Source organism: Lingula anatina, chromosome 4 (genome assembly GCF_051362555.1).
Source record: "Lingula anatina isolate TDL-2025a chromosome 4, LinAna3.0, whole genome shotgun sequence".
Lineage (NCBI taxonomy): Eukaryota > Metazoa > Brachiopoda > Lingulata > Lingulida > Lingulidae > Lingula > Lingula anatina.
Genome location: NC_141770.1, coordinates 29,691,410 through 29,712,826, shown reverse-complemented (window position 1 = coordinate 29,712,826; position 21,417 = coordinate 29,691,410). Strand labels below are relative to the sequence as shown.

Here is a 21,417-nt window from a genome sequence, read left to right as displayed (position 1 = left end):
CATAGTAAAACCCTGTTCTTCCTGCGCCTTCTTGCATGTATTTCTGAATATGGGTAACTGTTTAAGGGACCTTTTCCACAGATATTTGGATCGATCTATCTCCCTGGGGAGTCTCACTAAATTTCTGTCAACTTGACCGGTTTAAATGTCTGTCACGCCTAGTAAAACTGTTAGGCGGTAATTTTCCTTACCCTTAGCTGATTCGGTAGGCGTGACAGAAATTTAAGCCTCTTGAGCTGATAGCAATATAGTGTGAGACCCCAGGGAGTTAGGTTGATCCAGATGGATCGATCTAAGTATGGGAACCCAGTCTAAGATTCATATTCATTTATGACTTCTTAATGATATTTTTTCTAAAAAAATGAATATTTTTTCTCGTTCCATTTTCTCCTGTATTATCGAATTACCACGATATTGTGTAATTTGGTGTTACTTGCAGTTGCCTTTTTTCAGCCCTTCCAGAAAAACGAGATAATATGTCATTTATTTTAAAAATTGCAGTGTGATGTTAACGTATACCATAATAGTCGTTATTGGAAAAGGCTAACGTTAACCTACGCTCGATAAGTTGTCCTCGCTGTTGTGTTATCTCGGGACAAATAAATGAATAGATACGTGAATCGATTATTGTGTACCCGCGTTTTGTTGGTTTGTAGAGCTGAACTTATTCATGCATAACTGGTGACGCGCCGCTATTGTGTGCAAGCTCTCGCACTGTGTCCTTTATCTGGTGCGTATTATTTTAAAATCTATGAAGCTAAAAGGTGCTACGTGCAGAGAAACAAATGAGGCAGAGAGCAATGGAGCCACTCGCAGAGTAAGTCGTTATTGGAAACTTTTGTCAGTTTGCCTCTAGAAACCGAAAAAGGCTTTACAATATTTTAGATCAAAATTAAGCCTACTTAATTTAAGTGTAAAATTGCAACAGTCCATTAAAAAGATGAATCTTATTTGGTCCAAAATAGTTGCAATATTTTCTCTCTTTTACAGAACGGGTGCATCATATATTGCATTAAGTTTAAATACTTCTGATTAATGTCAGGACTAAGTGCTAGTATATAGCAAAGTTGGTCTTAAAGTTTGGAATAATTTTCAACCAAAAAATTTTAGGACTTTATGATAATAGCATTACATATCCAGTTATCTCTGAAACTCGGTGTGTTTGTGAAACTCTCTGCGCCATTATTCTAAAACACAGAATGAAGTCCATACATTATCGCTACCGCGGCATTTGTTGAGTAATGGAATACGTCCAACACCAGCACCCGGGCACAGCACTAGAGTTGGCTGCACGAAAGAAGTCGAAACGCGGTCTTATCTGTTTAACCTTCAGTTTAGGTCTGTTAACCACGATAATGCGGGTATAAACCTATTAAGTGCCAGTGCTGGACCTGTTCTGGGAAAAGTATGAAATGACCATTGTTTCAGGTCGAAAGTTACTTTTATGTGAACTCCTGCGTATATTTCCTCCATCAGTGCTGGCCAAAACTGTCCGCCGTAAAGAAAAGATCACAGTCCGACTGCAGGTCTGTTGTAGCACCTGGTCCTTTCCTAAATATAATTTTATGAAATAGCCATGACGCCTCTCTGGTTTCCGATCGAAATGGGCGCTAAATGGGGCGTAGACTTACTTAAAACTGGGGTGCGTTTGCTTTGTTAATTGAACTATTGATTTTGATAGCGGACATTGTGTACTGTGTTAGAGACTGTGAGTGTTTACTTATTTTCCTGTAAATTTGATAAATTTGTATAACTAATTGTATTAACTGTATTGCCAAGGACAAAAGTGGCACATGTATACAGAATTGTACATTTGCAAATTTACCCTTTGCAAAGCTAACGTTGACAGTGAATAAAACAATACTGTTCATCATTTAAATAAGAAAAGGCATGGAACAGACTTTAAAGTATCCGTTAGTTTGAAGTAGATACGTATTGAATAGCTACGCGTATAACGGATAACATGAATAACACAGCTGGGTAAAGTGACGTTCGTATATAATATGCTGACAATAGTTAAACGATAAAGGGAAATACACTTCATGATTCAGTTACACCACCATCATAACTGGGGATATCTTTTAATGGAAACGGGAGTCTAGAATGACCTGAACAGAGCCGCTAAGGATGATGTAGTTTATAATGCAGGAAATCCGATTTAGAAAGATACATGAACGACATTTTAAATATGAAGAACGTGTTTTTGAATTGATACGCATATCATAGTAAAGCTTAATTGAAAAATAGTGTTTGATGAGTGTTGAAAGCACAAGTCATTCAGGGTGATGCTATTTCCTACTATAGTTATTCATAAAGGACATCTGGGGGAGTTAAATGTCGTCGCTGCCTTTGTTACAGGGTTAAAAAGCTTTTTGGCCACCTGCTTTATACGACTTGCATATAAGATATGTATTCTAGCTTTCTGAGGGGGAACAAAATTTAATTAAACCTAAATATAACCAAATCAAAACAAAAAATTAAAAAAATATATCTCAACATAAATATAACAACCTCTCAAATATAAATAATAAAATAAAATACTTGATCAGATATATCTGTAAAAAATCTAAGCAGTGGGCACGTCGGAGAGTATTTTCTGTAAAGTCAGGAAAATAAGTCAGAAAAATCATAAAAGAAATTAAACATATCCCAATGGAGGATGTGTTTTAAACTCGTCAGTAATTACCATAACCGCATATTCATGTACCAGGAGAGTTAAATGGATAATGTATTTTAGATCTAAGACAATCTCTATTTTTACACATAAAAAGACATCAAACGGTTTAAATATTGTGCGCCCGCCCATCGAATAGAGGAAGAAAATAGAAAACACTACCGTTTATTGTGGTTTTTTAAACCTTATCAAGTATCATTCTGGTAACATCTGTTCAAGTACATGGGAATCTGATTTGAAATGTGTACTTAAAGGCACGCACTGAGCTCTATTCCTTAAGATATAGCGAAATAACAAGTGTATAAAGTAATGTAAATTATTACCAATTGTATCACATGGTCCGGGACCTGTTAGCAGCAGTGACTCGGTCGTCCTGGAAATACCAATACTTTTACCTTTATTACCATTATTACCAAGATAAATGCCAACCTCCTCTAAATCGCTGACAGAATTCTCACCCATGCCTTGGTATTTTTTTATAACTTTATTGTTTCTAGATTTGAGTCACTTTTGTAATGGAAATAAAGATTATATAACATGTACATTTTGCATAATATGTTCACTTTTAAAGAATTTGTTTCATGCCGTCATTTCAACCCTTTACGACAGAAGTGAATGCACTGGCTGCACAACAGACACAATATAAAACAACATTGAAAAACTAGTTCGATATAAATGCCTAGGCACTCATTAACCTCACATAGTCATTAAATATATATTAATTACAGTAGCAGACACATATATATAAGTACGTTATATTTATTGACGATCCTGACACCTATTGATTTTATCTGAACCTGCTAGACGCTGTGTTTCCTACCGACAATAATATTTGTTTTGACGTCACTCTTCGTAATCCCACGCAACACTGTTGTTTGTATTAGCGAACAGATTGCAGATGGTCACAGCGGGGTACGCCTCAAGCAGTCGCAAATCAACATGAAGACAAAAGCACGTGACGTGAGTTCCAGTTATCTACATGTACGAGCACGGTTAACTGGATCTGTGTTTAGACGTCAGCATATGTTGCCGGCCCATGGGAGAGCTAATATTTATCTGGAAGAGACATAACAGTTCGCTCATGATAACTGTATTATTGTATGTTAGCTGCAAAGTCAGCTGCAGTTTATTTTCTCTTTTTTTTTTTTTTTTTTGCAATCAGTGTGGTGATGTGTAAAAACCACGTGTCGTGCGATAAAACTGCATAGTCGACTTTGTTCTCCGCGTATTTTTTTCACTGCTATCTAATTCGTCACTGTTATTCTGTGTTTGTAGACTTTGTAATATTTTTGTCAATTTCCACCCTCACTTTCACCCCACCTTTTCTGCACACGAAAACTTTATCGCATGTTCATGTGTGCAGTGCTATAATTGATTATCAGCACCTATTCGTAAACTATAATATGTCATCCCATAATTTAATACTACATACTGTAAGAGATTTTAAATGTTACTGTTAATGCGTAACTGACGTCAAAAATACGACCATTGACGTAGGAACAAAGCAATTCCACACTGCGCCGAGTCGTGCGTGTGAACGCACGTACATGCTCTCGCACTAAATAATGTGTTTTCAGCCCAAGTGTAATCATATTGCTCTGTTAGGACAAACATTGCACTTTTGTGCAATGTACGTACGCAACCATTTCCCGCGCCTCGTGCACATTTTAATCGATTTGTTAATGTACCGACACACGTATCTGAACAATCAGAACAACTCCTCCATCTGGTTCCATAACACGACTAAAACAAGATCAACATTGTGATTTGACTTCTAGACCGCGCCATTGTTGTTTTCGTCTAGCCAGCGGTGACGTAGGGGACTTTCTAGCCAATCAGATGCTCGGAGTTGAATCTATCAAATACCACATTGCACGGCGTTCATTCTGATGAGTGTCCAGCAATTTCGAGACAGCGTTCATTGGGTGGCTGCACATCGGGTGTGGGAACTTTTGTTTTCCTATCATTTTCTAAAATACAACGCACAGGAAGATATCTAACGCCAAGACCAGAACATTAGCTTCGCTACTGATGAACGGGACCGAAGCGGAATGACAAGCCTAGGTACTCGCCACCGTATAATCAATTACTCGCAAACCAATAACATATAACGTGGGTCAATAGGCATTTGCTACGTTTGCCTTGTCCGGGGTCTGGTTTATACACTGATTCAATTTACAACCTTAAAAACATTTCCCGTGGAGTTGCATATACAAAAAAGCTAGCGAGGAGGAGACATTTGAACATCTGCCGAGGAGCTTGAAGGGGTAAGTTAGGAGTTCATCATTTATTCATATACTGTAGTAATCAACCTGTGCCCTGGGGATTTATGTCTGTTACAATACTTTTCACTTCCTGCAATATTATTGCAGCATACATGCTTGTACACTGGTGCTAGAATCGCACGTAAATAAGTAAATTAATAAATTTGTAAATAGAAATTTATCTGAAAATATCACTTCTTTCATCAGGAAAGATGTCATTCAAAAGAAATAGGTGGGTGGTTTATATGTATTTATTACTGAATATCAGTGCTGATGACTGGATATAAACATGTGCTCGGGAGAATATGATTTGCACTATACAGTATATGGAAATAATGAGATGGGAAAATTTGAATATGAACTGAGATTTTGTGGGAAGGGGGGGAATGGGACCAGAAATAATGTCAGTCTTGGGAGTGTGGTGCGGCAGCCAAGTAAAACTGACAGGATATATCCGCGGGTAATGTTCCCGTAGTTTTCTCTTACGCTCTGTAGATTTACGATCTTTTGCACAGCAGGACGCTCTCTCCATATTTTGCGTGTCACTGTTTTATTATTTTCCCTTCCTACGGTCCTTATCCCGGCAAATCACTAGTCTCGTACGTGTGACTCTAGTGCCTGCAGTCTCGATCCAGGCACTTATTACATGATCTCCATTGCCAAGGAATGAAAGAAAATGGTATAACACAATCACATTTGGAGTATAACATAAATTGTATGAATTGAAAGCAAGCCAATGTTCAAGCGTAATTGAACCTTCGTTGGAAACTTGCTTCGGTTTGCTGAATGTTTAAAGATTAAGAAGACGCTTAAATTTACTACCTGTACGTTTGCATGTGCCTCAGGTTTTCATAAGGTTGCACGTACGCATGGCGCAAACTTCACATTGGAGTCTGCTTGAGAACGAACACAGTATTTATTCCTCTCTAGCAGTGACATAAGTAACCACATCTCTAGTTGTTATGACATGTATATTGAGGTAGACAGTGTATGCAAAATTACACAATGTATGTTCTTTCGTTCAGGATACAACGCATGCAAAAACGCTGTAAGAAAATTTGATCAGAGGCTTTATCTGACAGCATTTTGTAATATCCTGTTGCTGAGGCGTGACAGGTACTGGGGTGATCGAGAAATTCATCGACAGTATGGAACCACTATTAGAAAAATATTAACGAGTAAATAGTATATCATAACGTAGAAGAATGGGTTCCAAGGTGAATAAATACATAGATGACCTGAATAGGACCTAAATAAATAAATAATAAATGATGGTATACGGAACGTTGCGTCGCCTCCGATGTGAACAGTGAACGCTGCCTAAAGGTCGTACCGCACGTGAAACATTTTAATGTTAAAACGTACGAGGGACAGTGTACGTAAACGCACAGTGATTGGCGTACAGTACACAAACATGGATTTTGATCTTAATATAAGTGGCGTACGGTGACCAGTCTGTAGTCTAAGTTGGTTGCGTACACTGATTGGTGTACAGGTGTTGTATATATATGCCAGTGTGAGTGTGTAACATACATGCATAGAAAATTAGGATTAAAGATGAATATATGAATGGATAAGAAAAATAAATAAATAAATAAGTCGAAAATAAATGGATGAATAAAGTGGGGTAGGAGGAGAATATTTACTGAGTGCCTTTTTATAGGAACAGTACTTTGTCCAAAGTTCATTGAACCAGCAGTTACTAGATATCCTGGATATTGGCATGTGTTGGAGATCCCCACCTTTTGTCCGATTTATTGAATAAAGTGTAGATATCAGGTGAAAGGGACATCGGAAGTATTCTTAGTTCTACACTATTCATCTAACTAAGTTGATCAGTAAACTTGGAGAAGTGACTATATCCTTCCAAGTGCGGCGAGGTTATCAGTTGCGTGCAGGCAAAAACAATGTTAATATTTAGATATCGTCGTGGAAGCAAAAAGAAAACAACGCATGCTCAACACATGCGTCTTAACTGCAGTCTCTACCCTGTAAAAAGAAGATTTAATATGCCGACTTGGAGATTACAGACATGTGGAGGGACACAACGGACGCGTGCCACCCTCGTAGCTTAGGAAGTTAAACGTCCCTCCCGCTGTCACCCCCCATCCCCCCCCCCCAAAAAAAAAAAAAGAAAAAAAAGATGATAACAGTATGAGCTAAATTAGATAAAACGAAGCGGTTTTACAACTCCTTACACGTAGGTATAAAAGTAATATTAATGTCTTCGCCTGTTGTTTTTTAGATTCATTCATTTTTCAATCATTGCGCCCCCCCCATGCACGCACGCGCACACACACACACACACACACACACACACACACACATTGATTTGCCAATTTTCATTGGATACTCTCACGTCCGCCCATTGCATGCTTGAAATAATTGGTTGATTATCTGAGAGTTATTGAAATAACCGGTCGAACTGCTTCTGGTCGTTTGTAAGCGAGTATAGTATGAGTGCATTCGAATGTCAACTAAACCGACTGCGACATACTGATGATCCTCTCAAGCGGTTGATATTAGCGCCAGCTGACTGGAAATCGAAGATATATTTCTGAAACAAAAACGGAATGGGTTTTGATGTATCCATAAGTTGCGTGAACGTTTCTGCAACCACAGTGCATATTTGCATATATATATATATATATAAAGATCAGAACATTCGGGCCCTTATTTAATTTAGATAATGTCACCAACGATTAAGTTCAAGAAGTCTGGATGAAGGATGTAATTGTTTTTCATTTAAAGGAGACAGAATCGTTTCCAATAGGGGCCTAAGATTTCAAAATTAAACAATACAACACCAACATAACATCTTCGCTCAGCTACACACTCGCACCCTACCGCTTAACTCCACAGGGAGCACTCGGTCGTATCTTTTTGAAAATGTATTACGTACCTAATTAGTAATTTGCTAATTGGACGTTACTATAAGGCAAAAAAAAAACAATATATACAGATAAATCACTAATATTTTTTTATACCAGGCTAATTTATCATAATGTCAGATAATGAATGAAGGCATGGTTTCTTTTATCAAATTGGACAAAGATTAGCTGGGGAAGTAGAATAAAAGTACGGAGTGCCGTAATTAGCTTAGTTATAGGTAATAAAGCGTATCTAACAAAGTTACTGTCATAAATTGTCTATCTCTAATGAATAATATGATGTCCCATAGTCCCTATATTGGTTGAACTTTTTGGACTAGAAAACGAAATTGGAATGTTCCGTGAGAACGAACACATTGTTATTTTATCTGTAGTCGTAGACCTGCATCAGTGAACCCAATGTTTTAGTATAAATAAATAAATAAATAAATAAATAAATAACGTAAAAAACAGCAAGTAGCTATAAAATGATGCATTCAACTATTTCACATCGTTGCCTGGGTAAATTCCAACACCAGAAAGAGGCACAGACTTTTTCCAGATGGTAAAAAAACACTTTCTATCCCTGGACGACATATTATTATCCATTCTACATCACATGTTTTGGTCTGAATTTGAGTGAAGAAAACTCCCATTGGAAATAATCTGTAAAAAATCTAATTTAGCTTGAAATGCGTTTTTGCAGAAATTACTTCCAACTAAACGTATTGTTCTAAGCACCGAATTATCGCTCAAAGCAATTGGTTTTTGTAGCTCTAAGCTACTGTCTAGTAATTTTAAGTGCCTGTTGCTTAATTGTATCGTGTCTTACTGACTCTCCGTCGGTTGATGAAAATAGAAAAGAAAAAGAAAAAAACGATCACTGCACAATTCCCTCAGTTCGATGCGGCATTCAGAACCCTTTCAATCTCCAAGCCAAAGAGATGACCGTAGAAAGCCACAATGACAGCAATTGCCCAGCAGAAGCAGACCATGATATAGGGATTTAATTGACTTGTACTACCACGGAACGGTACTGAACGAGGGATTTTGTATTCTCGAGCGCGATCAGCGTACTGCGTGCTTAAACTAATTACTATTGCTCCGGCTTTCCAGCGGCCATCGGTTGAAACGAGGCAATAAAGCAGAGGATCAAAGGATCTACGACCAGGATTGTATTCCCTTGCAGGGGAAGACAAGTAACATATTTTTCTGATCATGATGGATAGGGGATATCGTAGCCAGGAGTATTGAAATTGTTTTGATGACTGCGGGAGGCTTCTAGTATCGCAACATCATCTCGGGTAATGCACGCCAACCCTGACTTTCAGAGGCAATTGGGAACGGAAGTTGAACGCTAACAACAGAGGTTAGTTTTCTCTCAAACCCAGGGTTTTACCTGAAACTGCAATATATGCAGATGGTTATAGGGTGAGTTTCCAAAGAGTTCGAGAAATAATGGAATATTTAAGCGAACGTATGCGGATTTTTGTTGCAAATTGCTATCCTGGTGATGTGTCTCTATGAGAAATAACAAACTGTAATTAAAAGAGTCTAAGTGGTCTTAGTATTCGACATTATCTTTTCTACTCCCGCCCTATATTTTTCACATGGTATGCTTGAGTTATGATAAATCATTCAATGTGAAAATGACCATGTGCACACTGAATATCGCCGGAGGCGTCTTGCTTCGAATTAAAAATTAAATGTAAAATTGTTTTTTTATATTTCCTCCCTTTTATTAATCAGTTCAATATATTTCACTAATCAAAACGATTTACGATATAAAAACATCAACCCCTTCCCCCCCCCCCAGCCATGTCACGTGACATATCAGGTGACACGAAACACCTAGCTTGGCTCCTGAATACAATAATATTCTCTTTCTGTGCAACAACTCCATCACAATCTTATTTTGCACGTGAATTCTCTACCTTTATCGGTTCCTAAGAATAAATTCATAACCCACCTTCAGCGACACGTAATGTCAAAATGTCAAAAATGTGAACTTGACTTTTTGGGGACGTATTGGATGACTTAAAGGGCTGACCAAACAACATCTAACTAACAAGCATATTTACTTGAAAACAAAAATGCCGTGTGTTTGTGTGCACACTCAAATCACACAGTTTCGCAGACGCCAGGATTAGTACTGGTATAATCTCAAGACATCAACAGTGACTTAAACATCCCGTCCAAACCTCTCAAGTAAGTTGTGAAAGGATTTGATACGAGGTCACGGCTTAGTGCGAGGTATGAATTATTGAAGATTTCGGATGTGAACACAAACCCATGAAATGTCACTGATGACGCAGATCCTGGGAACTTTTCGGAACTCTATCGAAACGACCACGACAAAGAGGTCGTGGCGTCATTTCATGGAAGTGTTTTCCCTCTTATGGGTCAACTTTTCTTTCATCATTTAAGCTTTCAGGTTCGATATCATGGATCCTAAGACAGAATCGTTTCAATAATGGAAAGTGATTGATAAAGTTTGACTCCTCAAACAAGGAAAACGACAATAATTCGTTTAGCGCATGATATTTTAATTACGATATATCAGAAAAAAGCTGCTTTGTAGCAAGTAATGGACGGTAATGTTGCAGAATCCCATCTATAATCCTTGGGAATCAAATGGCGCAGTTTTTGTTTTTATTTTTGTGAAATAAAAGCTGAAATGCGGCTAACTCGGTGCCTGTGAGGGGCACTGTACATTTGCGTCGATTAAATAAAAGGTTTGATTCAATTACGCAGTATTTTATGCTCTTAAGGATAGAAAAAAACCTTAAGAGTCTGAATAGGAAGTGGCTAATGTTCAGACCACGATTCGGCATTGGACAATTAATAGTTTGTTGTGCCCGTTGCGAAGTAATGCAACTTACAACGTGAAATTACACCCCATTATCCAACGAACATTGCTGTCAGAGCTTTACCCTTGAGAAGAACCCTGGTTCCATTTTCTCTATTACATCTCCAATGGAATACCATTACCTGGCATATGTCGCTTTCGCTGGATTCTTTATGCAAGTCATATTTGATAAATGGACATTGTACATTCACCGCTTGTATGTAGGCGAGAGGTAGAACACAAGAATACACTCAGCGATCACATTTGCAATTCACCGGCAATTCACATCAAGACAGGTGCAGTTCTGGTGCTGTTTACATCAGGTTTGATTCAGAATCGTTTTAGTTCTTTTGCTTAAGTTGTTTTTCATATTAAATAAAAATAGATACATTTCCCAAATATTGATATAGTTATTATCAAACACAAAATACACACATTCACAAACACGTAAACACAGGGTCACACGCACGTGTTCTGTTGCCAACCCCCACTCCGCCCCCCCCCCCACCACACACACATAACAACACACACATAGGAATACAGATGAGTGCACAGATCATACACCCACACGTACGCAAACACGCACATACCCACATCAAACCGCCTCTACCGCTCCGCAACACTCACGCGAAAGCTTGCAGGAGCGCACACACGCAAAAATACAAGAATACTTAGTCACACTTTCCGATGATTTACCAGCACGATTGCACATGCTCGAAAATACACACACACACACACACACACAAACACACAAACACACACACACAAACACACACACACACTATCTCCCCAAGACAATGATCAACCAGTGGTTTTGTTGATATGAACGGCACTCTTTTTGATGCCGTCTGCTGTTTTCCAATACAGCAGCGTGTGTTTGGAAGTTGATCCTAGCAGCCTTATAATGCTGAGCTCAAATCTCTTTGTTACTGATTGATCGGTTTGTTTGTGATTGGCGTCGCTGCACTCTGAGTTTCAGAGATTACTGGAAAGTATAAACTCTATTTTTACATTGCCCGTACTTTTTTTGTTTCCAATAATACCCTAATTCAACGGCTTCCTGAGCACTGGTCACAGTTTTAGCATGCCTGTGCCGTGAGATGGCCCAGCAAGGAGATGCTGATAATAAAGGGAAGATTTATGTAGTCTCTGAAACTCAGGGTGCATTTCTTACATTCTGGAAGGCATGCTGTAGGAAGCACTGCCCACAGACAATGTAATGCTATCTATTCTAAGGTGCATAAAACGTTACTGAATATTGCGTATAGCATTACCATTAGGTTCTACAAATTGACATGAACCCTGGAAGCTTTCTTCTGTGAGAGAAAATGATACGTTAATATTACAACTCGACTTAAGCAAGCAGGTAAATATGCTTGCAGCTCTAAGCGGTCTACAAAGATACGCCTTCATGTGTGATCCTGAATGCGTGCGCGCGCGTGTGTGTTATCCTGAATGTGTGTGTGTGTGTGTGTGTGTGTATGTGTGTTTGTGCGTGTTTTCTATATCCGTGGAATATTATTTCTTTTATTATTCAACTCCTTTTCACTTTATTTACGAATTGTGCCTGTGTGATACCCGCGAAGTAAATGTGTAATCAAACAGAAATGTGTCCCATGAGGCGTCTATTTTCACCATCTCTGTTATCTTTCGTTTTAAAATAGATGTCTTCAAGAGGATGCGCTATACCGTACCATTGAGCAAGTACGTGATGTCAAACCGACCGTTATCAGTACACGGATGAGACGTCTTTTTGACCTCCTACAAACCATTTAACTCCCGTCAGTCTTGATTATTTCGACATTCAAGACGCAGTTGACCGCGTCCATTCAAAGAATTGACCCAAGCGAAAAAGGCAGCTGATCTCATATCAGTTTAAAGTTGAGTTATTGCGAAAACAAAATAAGATATTGAAGGCAGTGCGCTTTTTTCTCTTTTCAGTTTTATTAGGATGAAGTTCACCGTGCGAATATGTGGCATTTTAATTTCTCTGGTGGATTGCAAATGACATTTTACTACTGTTATTCATTCAGCCTTGACGAACAGTAAAAAAAGACGACTGAAAATAATTGTCAGTCCATCAGCAGTTTATTGATAAATCACAAAGGGTCGACAAAAAGCCTTGAGGCAATGCAAAAAAAAAAAAGCTAATGTTATTTCAATCTTAAAAACATGGAAAGTTTTTCATTTTTTACCTACAAATATTTAATCCTTGTTGACATAACTTAAAAATAAATTTTTATGTGTTCCTATTAATTGACATAATTTTCAGATGTTATCATCTAATTATTAATGTTATGTCAACTAACACGTCTGCATTCTGAGTTCTTTGGGAGAGGTCTCACTAAAAATAAATTACTACTAATAATAATGATAATTAACCTACGACCAAAATTTGGCTTAATCTTCTAGAGCAAACATTTTAATGTATTTCATTATTCATCATGTATTTCAACCTAGTGACAACAGTCCCCTAAGGTTCCAATGTCACAGGGAACTCTCCTCTTTATTATCAGGCCTGTTGGTAAAATAGATGTGTCTCCAATGACCACTGAAACTCAGGGTAGCAATAGTCAACCCGATGTCCCTTTCTATCCTGGATCAAAATGTGAATGACGTTCTTTGCAATTCCAAAAACTAGTTCAACTGAGGGGGTAAAATGGTCAATTTTTTAGAACAAGATGGCACTTTACCTATAAAATTGCTGGCTACTGGGCTGTTCTGCTTTAACTTAAATTTCAAGCACATTAAATTCTTGGTCCAAAAACATAAACCGATTTTGGGGCTTTTTATTTATTTATTTATTTATTTATTTATTTATTTATTTATTTATTGTGAAGCAAGCCTCCGAAACTCGAATATTTATAGAAACTAGAATATCCACCAATAGACCAACATATTCTGAACTGTGATCACATAACAATTAACTCAGCTCATGACTATACAGCATAAGTGTGCATTCATTAATTTCAGATGCTGAGCTACGTAAACTGGACATGATTTAGTGTACTACACTAATGGTCTATAAGACTTTCTCATGTCGTCCAAATTTGGTTCGTATTGATGAGGGCAATCACTGTTGATCAATTATGCATTAACTTATGTTACAATTCCTGCATAGAAGCTATAATGTGGACTACATGCAGGCCAGCATGGGCGTTCTGTAGACTTAATCCTAGCAATTTAGAGTTTTGGATCTCTCCGGATCTGCCCGCTTGGAAGTTTAATAATAATAATGTATGGATTATGTGATGTCAGCATGAGATAGATTACAGCTGATTACTGATATTCAATACGGAAAACTAACAATTCTGCTTGACCTGGTTGGGGAACGATTTTAAGATTACATCTTAATTACACGAAGTATGGGTCTAGTCACTGGAGGCCGTCCATTTTTTTTTTTTTTTTGCTTTTTTTTTTCAAATAAATAACCTATCATGAAAATTGGCTTGATTAATTACATGTTTGTCCTTGGGATGGTTTATCAATTATGGATGATGATCTATCATAGATACATGTCACTGATGAACCCTTGCTTGGAGACACTGGGTGTGTTCAGGTGGGGTCTAAGTTAAAACCCTAAGACCTATAGTACACGTTACTGGATGAGCAAGTTGTTTCGGCTGGGAATCTGAGTATCTGGTGTACAGTAGGACATCTCTTTGCTCTAATAATATGCGTTCACTCATGTAATCTAATTCGGTTGGTTTGTTCACACAGGTTTCATTTAAAACCGCTTAGGGCACAAGATACTTCTTTAACCCCCCTTTACACTGGACGGCGTCCTTTCTGCGTCCTTTGTGCCATCATGACACTGGCATGGCTGTGGTCGTAGAAAGGAGGCACAATCATCGTTTTGGTTGCAAAATGAATGCTTAATGACCGGCCAGTAGTTGGCACGTAAAGTATTATTGACCGTGCTGTAGTGCGCAGAAGGGACGCTGTCCAGTGTAAAGGGGGCTTTACACAACTGTCCAATTAATGATTGAAAAGTAGGGTTCCTCCATGCCCTGATGCAGTCTAGGTAATCAAAATAAACAGTGTATCGTCTAATGACAAAGAGGGGGGGGGTTAATTAGAATTGGTGTGAATACACATTGGATTTCCGTTTATATCCCCAATACCATTAAGGGACCATACGCATTCATTAAGACGAACGCGCGGCTTATTGTCTGAAATTAAGGATGAAGAAAGTCATGGGAAGATCTATGGAAAAGACACTTGTCACAGGACCCATTCAGAATAAGGGACTAACTAGTCCGAGGGTCAAATATGGCGACCCACTACAAAGCTTACCGTCTAATCCGCTAATAGACACTGAATAGGTATCCCGTAGTAAAGTATTCAAGTGGGTCGGCCATATTTGACTCTCGGACAAGTTAGTCCCCTATTCTGAATGGGATCACAGTAATGGTGTAGCGTTTATTGTTTATGACTTTCTGTGGTTGATGTAAAAAATGCCTCAAGCTGGATCTGTGCCACCTATGACAGTTTATTAAATGTAAGCACTATGTCATCACTGACACACGATTCACGAAATAATTTAGATAATGAGTTACAGGCAAATATGTTTTACGTATACGTAATGCGGGAAAGAGATGACACCTTCGTATAATGAAAGTTTCCGTTATCTAAGTGAAGGTTACAGAACTTTCATTAAGACTGGAATATAAATGTATACATAGACTGACTTTGTTGTGCTAATTCATAAAACCAGCACACACATTTACCAAGTGAAACATGCATATGGCGAAGTCGTTCACTCACAGACCCGTAGACAGGGGGTTTGTTACAACCACCATTTTGAACGATAAAAAAACCCGCTCTAAATCAATATTCGATCTAGGTCCTATGTCATTAATCAAGTTGGGTCAACTAAGGGGATAAAAAATTGCTGGCTACAGTCTTCTTGCCATTCTGCATGTTTAATAGATGACTTGTCGGAATCTAAAGTCACTGTAAGGAGAGAATAACGGCTCAGTTTCTTTTCTCTGTCTATTTGGATGACATGTGGCATTATCTCCAAAATTGCAGCTTTGTTTTATGATCTGCCATGATCCATGCTGTAATGGCTGAAGTTGAAGACTTGTGGCAAATGGAAATGGCGTGAATAATGTGGGCTTGACAGGAATGTAATATGGAATAACCAATAGTGCTTTGAAATGCGGGTGATCCGAAGTAGGGTTCACACCAGGTTAAGCTTAGATTTTACCTCGACTAAATGGGATCATTGCTTATTGAGATTTATTAAGCATCGATTTCGTTGTCAGAGGGCATTCACTTTAACCAATTGAGATCACCAATAGATTACTACGTTATTTACACTTGGAGTCTAAGCCTCCTAGATTTCTAGGCTAGGAGTCATAATGAAGTCCTTCATAGGTCTAAGTTGATCTTGATGTGAACGCCTCCTGCAGTCTTTATATAAGGTAAATGCAAGAGTTTGAGTAAATTCCTAGGACGTTAGATCAATGCTGGTCAGGATTGTAGGAGCAGTAGTCGAATGAAAAACTGTGGCTTCAGGGAAATTTCACTTCGCAGAGGTAAAAGGGAGTATTTTTTAGATTAAAGATACATTTGGTTTAATTATGACGCAGATATCGGTCAGTTTTAGAAATCAGATGTCGAAATGTTGATTCGGATGGTATTAGGCCTATTCGTGAATATTCTAAAATCAGTAATATATGTGGTCACTACACATAAATGAAAAATGATTCGGTTAGTTTTGGATGTGGGTTTAGAAGTGTTGGTTGGAAAAATAGTATCAATTTTGTGGTCCTTGGTTATCCTGCAATGTATTTTTGGTTTAATGATATTTCTTTCGCTGTGATTGAGAATGTTGGGAGATGGCCAAAATACGGGTTAGGAACAGAAAAGAGAGCAAATTAAATTTTATGGGAGTGGGCCAAAATTTACGGGTTGCGTGAGAATACTTGTTTTAACATAGATTGCAAACCGGATATACAGAACAGATATAAGGGGGGACTTGATGGCAGGCTAGTGAAGCTAATAGTGGGGCCTGCCTTAACCATTTTTACGAATAGGCCCCTACTATATTGTTAATATGGAATATATATTGTTAAGCATGTCCTTTTCACAATCGCATACAGCCATCTTTTGTAAGCAGGACTGAGGTCCTGGTTGTTTACAAGAATTAAGATAGTACACAACATAGCCTACTATTGATTTTTTTTTAATTTGGCAAATGGTTGCTTCTGTGACGAATTTGTCTACAATAATTTTAAGTCCGACGAGCTTTTTATATCAGGCTTATCTCACACTTTTGTGAAAGATGGAAGATTAAAAATGTATCATTATCTTATTATTATATTTTACTCTCTTTTAAAGGATGAAGGAAGACAGTTCTCCATCCCGGACTAAAAAACCCAAAGCAATGCCGAGGAAAGCACACGGTGGGCAGAGTCATATCAATGGCGACGCACCGGACGGGGCGTTCGAAGAAGTCGAGGCCAACGCATCCCTTCGAAGAGGCGGGTCATTCAAAGCCCCAAGTTTAAAATACTGTAGCAGTAAATATTTTGCCGGGGCGGCAGCTGCTGGTGCTTCAAATTTTGAAACAACCTCGCCTTCCAGATCACATTCCTGCAGACGACCAAGGAGACCACGTGACCTGGAGATTTCGTCACGTGAGTATCGTCCCCGGGCACTCAGTATGCCCTCCAAAGGGATGCATGGTCGCCCAAGACACCCTGAACACGCAGACGATTCAGAATCTGGAGCAATCGGACCGGACAATGTTGAGAATAACGACGATGAATATTTGATGAAAGTACGCTCATTTACTCTTTCGTCAAAGGGACTGAAAAATCGTGGCGACTCGACGAAGCGGAAGTCCCGCAGTAATCAAAGCGTGAAGTCCAGTGAAAATTACGTCATGACGGAACAGGAATTTCGTGAACGTGCGTCCAGCGTGACCTCCATGGGCAGTGGGGCTCACTGTGACAGCAGTTCTGACATCAGCGGCGACGGGGAGGTGCCGCCTTATAAAGTCGTCATGCTTGGAGCACCAAAAGTGGGACGAACCGCGCTGGCGAGACAGTTTCTGACGTCAGAATACCTAGGGGCGTTTGATACGAGTATAGGTAAGTAGAATTAGCGTCTATCCTTGAATGCTGCAGAATGCACACAATATGATGCATACAGAATATACAAACAAGAATTATCCAAGATAACAATGAATCTCTCGCCTAATCATGAAATCCTGGTAGTTTGGAGAGAGTGGGGTCAGATATAAAAATAGTCCCACTGATTGCGGTGCTGCAATGAGTGAAAACTGACATAATCTACAGGATAGTACATAAGTACATTACACTGCCAATTAACCTCTGTGTCATTTATGTATTCATATTGAAAACAACATTAACGCTAAATGCTTACGGCCTCATTTTCGTTCTCTAACCTCTACCACTGAAGTTAGCCCCTTCATCCCCCCCCCCTCTTTAAAAAAACTAAAACAAGAACACAGAAACAAAATTAAACAACTTTGCAACCTAGTGACAAACATTGTACAGCAATATTTTCCTATTTGACTATTTTCAATTTGCCGATGCAATAAAGTGAATGATGATCAAATGAACGATACATATTTATATCCCCCGTCCCTTATATTAAATACCCCCTGTCCCTTATATTAAATACCCCCTGTCCCTTATATTAAATACACCCTGTCCCTTATATTACATACCCCCTGTCCCTTATATTAAATACCCCCTGTCCCTTATATTACATACCCCCTGTCCCTTATATTAAATACACCCTGTCCCTTATATTAAATACATCCTGTCCCTTATATTACATACCCCCTGTCCCTTATATTAAATACACCCTGTCCCTTATATTAAAAAGCCGTAGGTTGGCCATCGAAGCAAACATAACTGCGTAGAAAACCCACGGGTGACGCCCCATGTAATAAAACAAAGACAAGATCATTTATTTTTCAACTCAAGAAAACCCTTAGTATTTGATTACCGTCATGATATCCGGGAGGAAGTGCTGAGATATTGTCTTTATCAGTCTTAACAAGGGATCATTTTCCTGCTGCACAAATTGAAAAAAGGAGACTGATGATAAAATAATGACAGTGATATTGACTGGAGAAAAACATCAAACCGCTGTTTTCTGGGTAAATCAATTATGTTTCCACTCCGTATACGTCTTTTGTTTAATATACTACGTAATAACACCCTTTAAATCAAATTGAAGAGTAATAAACATTACTGCCGTAATGTCCATGAAAACAATACCAATTTGCAGCAATATGTTTGACGCATAAACATACCATTTTTGAAATACGCTAGCAGGCATCATTTCTAAGGGCACCCATGCGCTCTGGGAGTTTCGGTTTCGTTTTACCAAAGACCTCCCAGGATTCAATTAGGAAAACGAATGCCTGCAAACAATCAGCGACAGCCAAATATCGGTTTCAGAGCAATCTAGCTAATTCAAAATCTCTTCACGTTTCGGCGACAGTTCGATCAAAGCGATATCCCTCAACAATGCAATTGAACCATTCCAGGGTTTAAAAGCATCAGTGTGCGCATATCTGCATTATCTTTTTGTACTCTTGAAAGCTGCACGAAAACAGACACGTTCAATTGGCTCCCTGCAGAGAGGCACCGTATGCCTCTAGTTAACAATGCAATAATGGAGATTCGATTGATACTGATCACGCTACTTTATCGACCTGTCCACCATCCTGTAATTATGAGATGTTAAAAAGAGCAATGGTGTACTAAAACGCATACAAACGCGACTTGCTAGAAAGAATGCGATGTAGCACAAATTTCATGCAAAAAGAATATATACCGCGGGTATACAATCTATATAGTATTATTTATAAACGGACCTGTACGCCGTAGTACGATTTTAGTTGTACATATGCTCTCAAACGCCAAGTTTTTTTCTCGTGAGATATAGTTTTATAGTTATCAGATACCTCGGATCAACATTCCTGCATTTTCATTTTTCGTAAACTGATAAGCTTTGTTTCAAAATGCATTTTATTGGATGACGAATTCCTAAAAGCGAGTCATACCTGTTAGCTAGACCGGAAGTGGACCTCTCTTCTACGCAAAATAAGAACCCGAATGAAAGTGTGTAGAGAGAGCATGAGAAGTGGTCAAAGATAGTACATTAGTGTAAACACTCAACTCCCTTTTCACAGCCGTAGGGGAAGATAACACGACAGTGCGATGTAAACTTCTCGTCTCTCTTTTCTCAAGTACACTCACGGGGCACACTCGTGGTAAATAACGCCCCCCCCCCCCATCATACACGCACACCTACCCAGGAACACATATGCGCATAACAACATATATCAACACACGCCTGCACATGCACATGTACACAAACACACACACACACACGCACACATCAATCATATTGACCGCAGTCTGTGCCGTCAACATCATGTTAAGCACCGGCAGAGCTTGATTTCCAGACTCTGCGGTCCTCCTTGAAACTGGAAAGCTTAGTTGTATTCTCTAAACATACATCGTACGCACATGCACACACACACACACACACACACACATACAGAGAGATATAGGGAGAACGCACTGCTGTTCCAATACACATTAAATCGTACTTATAATTAGGTAAAGTAAGTGAAGTGCGATTCTCCAATCAGATATGCACACAAGGGAAATGTCCCGACGTTGTCCTTACGGCAAAACTGTCCCCAAGAAGGGTCCATCTAACCCGATACGTCCAACCTCTGTCACGTGAACAGACATTTAACAAGATAAACAGAAAATAACACATTTGCATCTGGCAGTTAATCTATATACCGATGAACCCAGGGAACGCCTTTGTGATGACCGTTTGATCGATTACTGATATTAACTGACTCGGCGGAAATGATATAGTTTTTGGGGTTATCTACGTGGCTTTGGCTTATCAAATGAGGTGTCTAGAGAGCATAGACGATATCAAGGCTGGGTACAAATAGTCTAATGTACTTGGGCTATACATTCTTAGACGTCTAAAACCAGATAGTTGACCATGCAAGGTCGATTTTGCTGGATTGGTTCAAGAGCTTTTAAGAACAAATGCTATATACCTAAATGGGCAAATGTCACCCCTAAAAGTCAACAGAATTATACAATGTTTAAGGGTAAATTACGAAACCATAAATTATAGGTAAGCGGCCTTGTACATAATGGAACATAAAGTAGACGGCTCAATCTTAGCAGACTAACATTTTAGACCAAAAACTGACTTAAGCTATTTTGTGAAGCCGTCCTCGGAACGTTTAATTTATGTCAGAGAGAAACGATATTAGAGCTTGTGAGTTATCATTACAGCACCTGGGTACAACTGCATATACGCCAGTGAGAGGTACGCCCAGCGTTAATAGATTACCAGAAGACATGCCCATTACTTATTTATATTTCCGAAATTAATTTTGGAATAATAAATGGAGTAGGGATCATCCCCATTAAGACAATGGAAAATAATTTTGCCGAGTCCACCCAGTGTACCATGGCATATGCTTCACGAGACGAGTAGCCTACATATATGTAACTGTTACTGCTTAAAGGCTATTTTTATCTGTTTTTGACATGAAAGTATAATTTTGGATTCTATTTTATTTATTTATTTATTTATTTATTTATTTATTTATTTATTTTTGCATTGTCACATTTTCAATGCTTGTGATGCTATTGTGTCAGTCCCATGGTTCGTTCTCGTTTGTTTTGTATATCGATATGTGTACACTGTTCGTATGCCTTTATTATA

General features: G+C 38.7%; 1 protein-coding gene across 3 annotated transcripts in view; it reads left to right on the top strand.

Annotated features, from left to right (window-relative positions):
* Positions 1–4,424: 4,424 nt before the first annotated feature.
* The window catches only part of LOC106173709 (uncharacterized), a 28,521-nt gene continuing 11,528 nt past the window's right edge, over positions 4,425–21,417 (top strand). Inside the window, exons 1-3 of one of the 3 annotated variants that reach the window (XM_087010925.1) lie at positions 4,425–4,941; positions 8,925–9,177; positions 17,005–17,759. In XM_087010925.1, the coding sequence (XP_086867051.1) occupies positions 17,006–17,759 (754 nt within the window). In that variant the 5' untranslated portion in view covers positions 4,425–4,941; positions 8,925–9,177; position 17,005. Of the gene's footprint in view, positions 4,942–8,924; positions 9,178–16,023; positions 16,200–17,004; positions 17,760–21,417 lie in introns of those variants that run through there. The other 2 variants (XM_013554919.2, XM_013554920.2) reach the window with 2 other exon arrangements.